The following is a 12,526-nucleotide window of genomic DNA, read 5'->3' as shown; positions in this document are numbered from 1 at the left end:
GAAGAATCAGAATATATGCCACAGTACTTGCATCTTACTGGAAAGGGCCTTGGCCACATGGGCAAGTAGGAAACCACAGCACACTCCAACATATGGACCTTTGGGAGACAAGGACTGGTAGTACTTTATGGAACTCATTGGATTCCCGGTTTCAATTTCATTGGGAAGAAAAACAGGAAGCTAACTCGGACTGCAGACTCTTGGTGTGAAACAAAGGCAAGTCCTTACAAAAGAATCCCTGCAGAAACAACCTAGAAGCTCCTCTGGGCAGAGATCTCCATTTTCCTTTACTTTGAAAAAATAATAGATGAAAAATGCACAAAAAGAAACCCAAACAAAGGGCCTGTGCTCCTCACCACATAATATACCTATTTTTTCTAGCAATGCAATCTTACAACATACATGTTGGGAAATCAGCTTTTCTGGCAGCAGTATCTGAATTTCCAATATGGAAATTCATTAAATGCAGGACGGAAATTGTCAGAAGCAGCTAGACAGTCCCTGAATAATTGTAACATTTTACAGAGAAAAGAGACTCTGCAAATCTGTACTGGCACAAAGAGTATGTCAGAAGCACCAAGAAGAATAAAAAGAAACTAATTACCTCCCTGATACTCTGATGCTCTTCACTTGATCTATACACAACCTAACATTTAAGCCGTCAGACTGACTTTTCAAGAAGACATTTGGAGGTGGAAATTCATGTAATCTGGGATCTTTCTCCAACTCAAGCTTGCTGATTTGATTTTCAAACACCTCTTCTTCCTATCTAAACACATCAGCATTTAGAGAAACAGAGTAGTAGCAGTTTTTTAGTTTTTACACACAGATGGTTACATTAAAGCAGTGGGAATGCTCTGAACATGGGGACTAAAAGGTGATGGATTAAAAGCCCTCAAGGATCCCATGACTCTGCAGATCTGGTCTTGAATAGAAAGAAGACACTATTGCAGAACCTGAGTGAGTTCTGTCCAGAGGTCAAACAGGAGAATCTTCCAAATACAACAAAACAAACCAAAAAAGCTCCCTTCCTAGCTATTGCATCTACTCTTCCCAGGCCCTCAGAAACCAGAAGAACAGATTAAAAAAGAGCACAGAAGCATGCTAAAACCTGCTAAAACCTTTGGGAGGCTTTGATTTTGAAATTGATAAACTTTTATTGCAAAATGAGAAAGTACAGGCCTTTAACTACCTGATCACAGCAGATACTTCCAGGTCTCAGAATCTTAGTTTTTTTCTTTCAAAATATATTGGATTTTGTCAATTGAAAATGTTTTGCAATTTGTCAAGGTAAAATATCATTGTGCCTGTTTAAAGCTTCACAAATTCAGATAACAATCATATCTGCACTGATTTTTGAGCTGATTATTACTGATAATCCTCCTCCTCAGAAACACTCAGGAATAAAACCCACATGCCTTGGGCTACAACCTGTCATCTCTCATAAAAATAAAAATGACCATGTTTAGAGAGATCTTAAGGGAGAAAAATCACTGCATGTTCCACAGTTCTGGGAATATGTGACAGGCAGAAACTTATGATGCCTTAACCTGTGGCTGAAGCTGATTTACAACCAGTGGAGCTTCAATTTACTTCCAAATGAATAGGAAGTATTTGACACACACAGAGGAAAAAACTGAAACCTCAGAAGAGAACATTCTGAGAGCTTCAGTGCTGTGTCTTCACTGTTCTGTCCAGAGTCCTTGCTATAGAGACAGCTTGAATTTTGGCCTGTAAAACAAGTAGAGGATTCCTGTGCTGCTCAATGGTCTCAAGGTAGAAACAGCTCAACTTAGAGACACTGTTAAGAGGGTGCCAAGAGCTGTGACCCCTGGCTTGGTTCTTTTTTTGTTTTGCTGTGCCCTTAGCTGTTTTATTTCCCTCTGCTTCTGCAAGCTTAAAGAAGTTGGCCTTATGTGACAGGTGACTCTATTTAAACAGAGGATGTTTTCTCTCTTGTGTTTCTTCACAAATAAGGCTTCAAATAGCCTGTGACAAAGGAAGGTTAGGAAACACACAGCCATAAATCTTTTTGGAATTTCTAATTTTAAAAGGTATGTGTCATGTTACACTTTCTTAGCAAACTGGAAGAATACTTACTGCCAGTCCTTGTTCTCCGGGTTTTCCTGGCTCACCCTTTGAATAAAAAAAAGGAGTGAATAATTTCAGCAACATGTCTTGAATCCAGTTTTCTATCCAGTAACAAAGTATCCTAGAAATTCCTAAACAGGTATGGCAGCTGACTGCACATTAAGCTATTATGTTTTTGCTTTTTGACTGCACATTAAACTATTACTTTTTTGCTTTCTAACCTGGTAGTCCAAATCACAGACATCTTAAGAAGTATTACTCCACAATCATGCAATGGTATCATTCTCAAGGCAAGAGTTAGATGCTGGTGTTCTGACTCTGTCCCTTGGTTCCAAACATAATATTCCATTCCATGGTGCTGAAGGATGCAGAAAGGTTATTTTCACGTATCTGCTGTATCCCACAGTTTACATATTCCAAGATTACTGTTCTGTGTCATCACCTCAGCCAGCAGGCATAACTTACCACTGTCAATTACCATGTTCCATAAAACCATGAATACTGGTATTTTGAAGCCATGCAATAATTACTCAGCTGTTAAATACCTGGATTTACTTTCAAAATGGTAACCCATCATTCTTCCAACGTATTCTCTTTCTGTGGGCACAACTCTACCTAAAGATAGAATCTATCTTCTCCCCTTTCTTCCCATATGAACACATAAAGAGACAGTAAAACATATCAGTTATACAATACAGGCTAAAAATACCCATCCAAAAACCCCAGAGCTCCTATCATTTTAGCGGTCTGGTTTATACGTCACTCCCTTGAAAACCCAACAGAGCATAGGGCAGTCTGTGCACTATTGTATCAGCACAGCTGCAGGGTCCTCTTTAGCAGCTTTGTCATAAAAGAAAGCCTGTCCTAAAATTGACGTGAACTGCTCTGATGTCGTTGTTCGTGGCAACTGAAAAGAATCAGAACTGTTTCTCTGGGTGTGTGTGCATTGCACTCAGAAGCAAACACGCAGCACCTGCAAACACACCGAGACAGCTGGGAGAAAGAAGCCATGGAGGCACTGGTTTGTGGCCAGTCATTGCCCCAAAACACCACCTTACAGCTGTGGTGATTGTAAACCTTCTTTCTTGAGAAGGACAGGCTGGAATAGAAGCCCTGCTTTCTCTAACCCTGCAAAAGAGGCAATGTCTGCCTATGGTCATTGCTCACTGTAAAGACATCCTCCTATAGCTGCGTGATGCTGCAATGCCCCAACTCACAGCACAGTGCAGCTGCTGTTTTCAGCTCACTAGCTCAAAGGTCCACACAATTCTTTACCTCAAAGACAAAGCTGTCCTTACATCTCAGTTAAGTTTTCCCTTTACAGCTCTCCTATTTGACTGTGTATCACACAGCCATGGAGGAACAAGCCTTCTGAGGACCAGGAACATTAACCTGAGGGTACAGAACAGTAGCTAGGGGCAGTGAACTGGATGGTTTCTACCTGAGTGCTTGTTTGTATCTGATTCTAAAGCACTATTATGAACTGATTTTCCATAATGTTAGAGGGCTTAAGATAGCCACAGCTTAGAAACTATAAAAAGAATCTCTCTCTTGCCATCTAAAGTCAAAATCACTACAGAACTATTATAAAATGGAATGACCTCATTGCATAAAATGGATGACTTTCCTGATATGAGAAACACTAATGATCCCTTAGCTAAAAAGCACAGAGCAACATGCAGCCACACTGTAATCAGCAAGGTCAGCTGATTCTGCCAGCCCCATGTATGGGAATTACTAAAGCACTATCCCTGCAGTCAGAAATGGATTCTGGTTTCAGTCTTGCCCTTGCCAGATCAAACCAGCATCAACTCTCCTGACCACAGTCCATTTAACCACAATAAAAGAACACAAGGGAGACCCAGAAGAGACCCAAGGCCTGATGTGCCACAGGATTAACAAGAAAGAGAAGACTGCCAAAGTAAAGCATCCCAATGAGAGCTCCAGACTTTTAATGTAATTTCATAACCTTGAGCTAGAACTTATGAGGGCAGTAGTGGTAAAAAATCAAGCCAAAACAACAACAGCAGCAGCAGACCTAGAGTCCTAGAAGTTTCAACTGGCCAGCTTTGCTGGATTTTCACAGGAAATTTTAGCAGCATCTTACTACTGTCATGCTATATTACATTCAGACAGTTAATACCTGAATAGCGTTAGAACAGGAGTGTAGATATTTCTTTTTTTGGTTTTACCTAAAAAGGCCGTGCAGGAAAAAATTATGCCTTCCTGTCCTGGCCTCATGTAACAACCTATGCTTTTCCTTCAAGAAACCAGTTTGTTTCCAGTGCTGGTCCTCACCTTGCTGGTTCCCCATATGTCTTCTTGGCCACAATCTTTACTTGTCACGCATGTGAAGGCGTGTGTGCATCTGTACATGTGCCATTTCAGTTTTCATGTCTCCCTCCTGTCTGTGATTCCATTTCCACACTGATAACACATTCCGTGGCATTCACGGAAATGGAAAGAAAGATACGTCTTTCAAAGGAATAAAAATTAAGGAGGCCACAAAATATAAAACCAAAATCAAACACATACTTTGGTTAAAAGTCATGTGTTTAGGCATCTGTTTAAAAAGTGTGGGACTGATCCTGTGCCTAAAACAAACAATGCACAATATACTGGATTCTGCTGCTTGTCCTAATGAAAGAGAGGCTGAGTCAAAAAAAATGGTACTGTTCTTGTTTAGAGACGGCAGAATCTAACTCCAAACTTCATCATACTTTGGGCAGCTTTAGCATCTTATTACTTTATTCCATGACTTTTGAGGTTAAACCATTAAGAAGTGAAAAGTAAAGCACATCCACACTGCGAGGTCTCAAATTCAGCTTGAATAGAAGTTTGAATAGAAACATTTATTAGTCATGGAAAGGGGCAGACTCTCCTCAAACAGCTATTAAATATCAGTGAGCAACTGAGAAACTTTAGAAAGTGTGGGGACACTGTCAGGGGTGGGAGGCAAGGAACCTTGGTGTTACTTCTGGCCCTGCTATACACTTGTTCTGTGTGCGTGGGACTTCGGGTACACCATGAAGTCTGCCTGTGGTTCAGCTTCTGCACGTCTTACCTGCCAGTCTTACCTCAGAAAATGTATTTGACACTACACTGGCATACACTGGAGAGAAATTTGGACACCAAGGCAGCAACAGACTAACTCACCGTTAAGCCAGGCATCCCACGAGGACCATCTTTGCCAGTATCTCCTGGGGGACCTCTGGGTCCTGGTGGCCCTGGAGGTCCAGGGGGTCCAGCTTGTCCTTGGTCCCCCTAAACCAACAAAAAACTCATCACAAGTTTGCTTTAGAGGCATCAACCACATAAAAACGCACACAGTTCACCCACAAAGAGAGCAAGACGGGCTGGAAGAAGCTGCCACGAACTGGACAGTGACTTCTTCACTACTTATGGCAGAAACAGCACTTTGCCTTGAAGACCAACAGTTTGTATCTGTCTGGTGCCATCAGGCACAGAGCAGAAGGTTTAGATTCCAAACTGCTTCTCTTACCACAGCACATATGCCAAAATTTGGGATAGTCTTGAAATATTTTACTCATCTAGTTCTCCAGAGCAAGTGACTGTTTTCGATAAGCATCTGTTTGCTTCATGATTTGCATAATCATAACAAAGCTGAGGCGAAGAAGGAAAGTCACATCTGAGAATATACAGATTTGCACAGCAATTTTCCAAGCCTATGAACGATATATTGGTAGATTTCAAAAACAAGCATGGAAAATAACTGCTTTTTCATGAAGTTGTACATAGTTTTCCATCTGTTTCGGGAGGCTGTTTTATAGTGACAATTAGCTAGCTCTCTTCATTTTTACCTATTAATTTGCAAAAGTCAATTTTCAAGAGAGTTGTCAAAACATATTACCTTCCCCTCTAAAAAAGAAAAGACACCCCAAAATGGTACTTTAGTTATTTCCAGCATGTCACTGCAAACCGCTGGAAAAAGCTGCTCTGCTGGCATCTCAAATGTGGATCACTTAGCAAAGCCACCCATAGTCTTTTAACTGTTAATACCATTAACAGTTGCTAAATTTCAAAGCCTTTTCAAATGAATAACCTGCTATAAGAAGGCATCTGATAAAAAGGTACAGCAAAGAGTAAACTGAATGTAAAGAAGAACCAGACTCCAGTGAGATGAAGCACTACCTTAATGAGGCGGCGTTTAATGAGCTGCTGATCAGCAGAGAGAAACCCATGATTGATTTTAGGAAACACCATCTGATCAGGCAGGTGAGGTCAAAGGTTGAAGATCAGAGATGAGAGAATTGAAGAATAGACATCAGAAGGCCCGAGAAAGAAATAAAGACATATTCATTAGATTTTTAATAGCTAATGTAATATGAACTGGTGCTTCTGCCTGAAAGAAACTGTGCATTTACTTTTGGAAAAAAATTACCTCTATTGTACAGGACATACTGCTTATGAATTAAATCATATACAATGACTTAAATGTGTAACTGCTTTCTCCCCAGATTTTGCGTGAGAATTCTGCATGTATATTAGTTTTTTCATTACCCAGGCTCTAAAACTCAGTATTTTTATATGTTGTTCTTTCAGCAAAGCTTCTAGAGACGAAGCACCAGTTCAACTTTCAGTCAGATTTTCTAACCAGCATATTGTGCCATGAAGAATGGTGTTATTTTTTTAAGGACTGAAGCTCCAGCTTGACCAGATTGCTTCCTGCTTAATTTGCAAATCCACTTTGAAAAAATCTGGATGTACAGAGTAAACCTCTGATATCTAACACAATTATCTGACTCTACATGTAACCAGTATAGAGTTCACTGACATTTTCCACACTCATGTATGCCTCAGGGAAGCTAAACAACAGGAAAAACCTCACCTGAAAGTAAGATACTGACCAAGACCAGGGGGAATGTAGACATTTCCAGGGGTAACACCATACACAGTTACAGATTTGATCCCACACTCTGCATCTGGAGTACTTAGATCAATGCAAAGGCAGTGAGGGTTGGTGTAGGTACACCATAAGGATTCACTCATATTCCATGTTAAAAACAATTTTTCATGTGCACTTTTATGCTGATACAGAGAGACCTGACTGAACAGGCACATGTCAGCCACAAACCTTGACGGTGAGGATCTGATTACTGTGCAGAGCAGCAACTGTGGGGAAGCCTGGCAGGCCCTAGGGACACAGCATAACATGGTACGAGAACAGCACAACACAAACATCACAGAGACACAATTTACTAACAGACAAACAGAACAAACACTACGTTTAGTACACCCCACACTGCCGACTGACAGGAAACAGCCTCTCTGTCATATGGGAAACAGAGCTGGGTCTGCACTGCACTGCAAATGCAAGCTCACAATAAGAGTATCAAGAGATTTTAGAAGGACACCATGAAGGTGTCTTTCCTTAAAATTACGATAAATTATGATCATTTGACAATTGTTAAGACTATCAGCCAGCACATGACTGAGCCATTTTCAATTGAAATGTACTACAGCACTTCAAAAAGTGAAAAGTAGAAAGACTCTGGATTGCTGCAGAACTTGACAGCAATGACAGTATACGCTGAAGTACTTTGCATAATTAATATCCTGCTCCTCACGTTCTGTTTAACATATGACATTCAGCACATAAACTGGTAGCACATACCTAACTATAAACACTGAACATAAATCTACTGCTAGATATTGGGTAGTCCATAAGGGCCATGGTCAAAATTTTCAAGACATACATAGCAGTATTTTCACATCCATTTTTACCCCTCAAGTGTTGTATGCCACATATGGTTTCTCATATTCTACTCTACCAATATGTGCAGAACTTGTACTGTGCTGGTAGGAAAAGGGAAGAGTGTGGTAATTGTGGCCTGCTGTCACAATACAAGGGAGTGAATTTTGCTCTCAGTTCAACACCTTTCTTGAGCTACCTTGTAGGGTTATGAATTAAACCTTCTGATAAAGCCAAAACCTTATGCAGCTGAGCAGTGAATTCCTACAGAGGAGAAAACCCCTAAGTCCTCTCCTTGCCTTTAGCATAGCACATTGTCAGAAGCAGAGGCTTGTTCAACGGCAGAGAGGCTGAGGAACACAGAATAAAATTTAGCCAGGAGCTCTAAGCCCCCTACATGCCCACAGACCACCTTTATGAGGTAGAGCTGGTAGCACAGCCCCTCTGGGGGCTCCTCCTGCAGCAAACAGCTGCACCATGGCAGCTTAGCACCTCCTAAAGGGGAGGCTGCGGCCGGCTCTTGCTGCCAGGCAAGCGGCCTTCTGGGGAGTCCTGCATGAAGGCTCTGCTGTTGCAGCCCATGTTGCTGTAGCACACGAGGTCTTTGCAGCCCAGCTGGCCCAGGGCAGCCTCCCAGGTCTCTCAGCTGCAGCAGATTCTTTTAATGTGGCAAGTACTTGCTCTGTTCATCTCCACATGCAACCACACCAGAGATCCTCTGGATCACAAAGACTGCACCAGCCTTTACAAAAAAGGCAGAGTAACTTTGTGATGCATACATGTTCTTCGCTGACATCTTGGAGTTGCATTTAGCATCTTTATTCCTGCTATACATCCATGAGATGAGGAAGCTGAGACTCTGTAAGTCGATCCCATAAAGCCAGTGGCTAAATGCAGCCTTCCCACTTCCTGGGATGAACTGTGGTGTGGCTAACTGCATTGCTCAGTGACCTGAAATCTCCTCTTTAGAAACAAACAGAAAACAAAACCAAAAAAGGCTAAAACTCACAACATATAAAAAGACTCACTCCTGAGACACTGATAAGACTGGAATGATACATCATTTAGGAAACAGATGTATCAAATTTGCATTTATCTTATTATGGAATATAAGTTAAAGAAGTTATTAGCTAGTAATGTGCCAGAATCTTTACATCTGTGACTCATTAGCCCTGCTGTGCACATGGTCCATTTCTCTCCTAGATAAAACTACAATACCCATGTAATGGAAAGGAGCACAAACAAGAAACCTACATAAGAAGTAAAATCTGAATAGCAAGCAATAAATGACATTTATTGAAAAAATGGATAAACAGAAAATTTTTAAACAACTTCATTTTTTATTTATCAGCCTTTAGAATTACAGCACAGTAATTTTCAGTTACCTCTAAATTAGTATATTTGCAATTGGATGTTTTAAACTCATATTAATTTGGATTTATTTCATCTTCAACATGATGGAGAACAGAGAATTAATTAAGAAAGGCACTTATGCAGAAAATAAACTGGTTTGTCATGAAAGATTTTTTTTTCCTTGGGAAGAAATGGAAGACTTTGGAAAGATTTGTGTAGCTGTACACAAAATCATTTACATTCAGCATTTCGCAGTCCAGCCCCAGCATTTTCAAAGCTTCCCAACACCCCACAGGCAAGTTCAAGGTCAGCTATCAGTCCTGCAGTTTTCTGCCTACATAAACAACACATGAGAAAAGGGGACAATCCCATTCCTCCATCTGCAGAGTAGTTACTTCTTTCAGCTTGTTCCCAAGTAGGACAAAGCTTTCCTTCCTTTGCCCAAAGCGGTCATAATCTTAGACATAACACTGAGATACGTGCAATGCCAGTTTGGACCTGGATCATCTCCCCATGAGTAACACCCATCTTTGGAGAGAGCCAGAAACACGGGAACGCTAAATGGAACCCAGCAAAGAAACTACAATGGGTCCATAGTTTTTGCATGTGTGGGAGGCTTTAGAAGGCATTGCACCCTCTGGCATCCATGAAAGATAATGTTGGCACACAATGTGCTTCTAAAAAGGCATAAAAAGAGCTGTCCTTCCCACAAAGTGAGTTCTCTTCCTTTCCTGTCACAGCTATAAATACAGCCACAAATATCCCCTGGATCTGTTTTATTTTTTCTCTATCTAAAGCTGTTCTGAACGACAGATTTAAAGTTACTCAATTTTCTCTTTATTTGGTTTGATTCTTGAACTGCACATAGGAAGGGTTCTTGTTCTCCACCCTGGGAGGCCCTAACAGAATACAAAACACTACAGTCATCAACAGCAACCACTGGTCTACTAAATTCCTCTGCTGACAGCTACTCAAGCTCACCCTGAAATGCTAGCTGGTTACAATTTCTAAACTAGAACAGTTGTTGCATGCCTCACTGCCATTTTTGCCCAAATGCCAAGCAAAACACAATGCTTGACGGAGGGTAACAGCCATGGGACCACCTTACCTACCTGGCAGCGAAGGTAAACCCTACCTGCCCCATACAATGGCTACTGAGAAAACCAAGGGATGCCAGAACATGGTATCATTCCCCATCTGAATTTATAACTAGATGAAATAGTTCTCCTGTTACATTCATCACAGCCTTGAAGGATGTAATTCCCACTAGCTGTCCTAGATTTTTCACAGTACTTTCAGCTTTGTCCACTGGTCCACATGAGGTCAATATTATAACCCTGTCACAAGGCAAGTATGGTAACATTAAGCAACAGTGTTATTGGTTTTACACTGCGCTGCATACGCTCCAGTTTGACTATTGCATTTGCTCAGTATAGTAAATGTCATAGTCCTCCCTAGGATTTTCCTTCTGACCTGCCAATAAACCCAAGCTGCACAAGCTTGCATGTTCCTGTGAAGACATGGTAAATGAGACAGGAATTACCACCTGCTGTTCTCTTGCACTTCCTAAGGTTACAGCCAGCTGCTGCTATTTCACATCAAATCACACAGGCTTCAGGCCAGAGTAATCCTGACACTCTTTATGGCTGCTCTGCCTCTCTCCAACACCACCTCCAGTTCTAATTAATCCCTCAGACTGAGTGCCAGTCCTGTGGCTAATTATTGTACCTGCCCTGGGGAACACAGTGTTTGGTATCACCCTGTACAGTCCCATGGACTCTCAGCAGGAGCTCTTTTATATAATCCCTTTTATCATAACTGCTGCTTTCTCCAGCAGCAAATCTGCTAACAAAAACAGTACACCACAACAAGACAAGAATCCAGAAATTTCTTTTCAGTTTGGCAAACATTCAGAAAAGAGTTTTGATTTGAATACATTATATAATGATTCACACTTTGTATTAAAATAATAAAAACATAGTGCTTAAGATCTGGCATAAACAGATCACTGTAGAAGCATTATTTCCTATTATCACCTCTGCATTCACAGTGAATTCTACCCCACACTGCATTCAAACTGAATAAAAGTCAAAAAAGCCAACTCTTCTCTACTTTTGTCCGACTATTAGATGAATTTTCAGCGAGGAAAATGTCCTTCCTACACAACTCAATTATGTGTTCTGATGAGTGATCACCATCTGACCTCCATAAAATACCCTTCCCGAAGGCAAACCTGCTACTCTCACTGAAAGTGGTTGTAGGCATCCAGTCAACTGCAAGATGGGATGGTCCATAACCAAACTGCTCCTCAAAGAAAAAATATTCTGTCCTGGCTTGTGGTTCTCTTCAAATTTTATACCTGCTGCACTTATGTGATGCAGGTTAAGTGGCTCAAGCTTCTCTATGATGGTTATTAGGATTGGATTAAATTTTTTTAGAGCTGTTTTCAATCAAATTTGCCTAACTCATATGTTCAGTTCTGCAGCACTTTTGCATGACAGCTGTAGTTGGAGATACAACTTCATGATGTATTTTCAGTCACAGGACGGGACGGTAGAAAAAGGAACAGGATGTACAGAGACTTCCTTCCTCACCATTCCTCTGGCATTACTAAAAAGGGGCAAGATGCAAGCCAACTGGTGGAGAGCAAGACAAGCACTGCCTAACTCTTAAGACAGGAATGACAACATCCTCGTCTCGGGAGCAGGTATGTGGCACTTTCTCTGGAGTGTCACAGCTGTTCTGCATTCCCCAAAGGAACCTCAGGAGCTGAACATCAAAGGCATAGCTTGGCCCTAGAGAGTCATTCACAGCCAAAAGGACACTCTTGTGAACTCTTGACTCTCAAGTCGGAGTGTCCCAGTGCTTTAGACAAAGTTGCCAACCAATACCATCTGAGTTCTTGCCTAACTTTTCCTCATTACAGAGCTCCAAGTTACCTTGCTCCAATTTGTTACCCTAGTTTCGCCTTAATGGAAAACAGGGGAGCCACAACAGCCCAACACCAGTGAAGTAGAACAGATAATTAGTCCCAGGAACGGAGAAGATAAATACCCCTGCTGCCTCCTGGCAGATAAGGAAACAAAGTCTTAGAAGTTAAATTAACTGCTCACAGACATATTGGCATTAAACCAGATGTCCAGAAGTTTTCTCAATGATTCTGCTTGGGTGAAAGTTATGTTAACAGAAGGAATCACTAATGCTTTTTAAATATTCTTATTGTGGCACACTAAGAGTGCAGTCTGAAACAGTAGCTAGATACAGCTTATAACTTGATCTATAATTTGATTTACACAGGGCAATTAACAACAGAAGAAACAACCATGAGTGTAATCATACTGGTAAAGTATGAAATTAAAGCAGCTCTCT

The 12,526-nt window shown here is 41.1% G+C and overlaps 1 protein-coding gene across 1 annotated transcript in view; it reads right to left on the bottom strand.

Annotated features, from left to right (window-relative positions):
* COL25A1 (collagen type XXV alpha 1 chain) overlaps nucleotides 1–12,526 on the bottom strand; it is a gene marked incomplete at both ends in the record, with an annotated part of 297,729 nt that overhangs the window by 79,414 nt on the left and 205,789 nt on the right. Inside the window, 3 exons of the mRNA XM_082281981.1 lie at nucleotides 2,101–2,136; nucleotides 5,248–5,355; nucleotides 6,244–6,315. Coding sequence (XP_082138107.1) covers nucleotides 2,101–2,136; nucleotides 5,248–5,355; nucleotides 6,244–6,315 — 216 coding nt within the window. The remainder of the gene's footprint in view (nucleotides 1–2,100; nucleotides 2,137–5,247; nucleotides 5,356–6,243; nucleotides 6,316–12,526) is intronic.

The sequence above is a fragment of the Coloeus monedula genome, assembly GCF_965178545.1.
Source record: "Coloeus monedula genome assembly, chromosome: 5".
Classification (NCBI taxonomy): domain Eukaryota; kingdom Metazoa; phylum Chordata; class Aves; order Passeriformes; family Corvidae; genus Coloeus; species Coloeus monedula.
The sequence above is the reverse complement of the archived record's forward strand: the minus strand, read 5'-3'. Positions and strand labels throughout refer to the sequence as shown.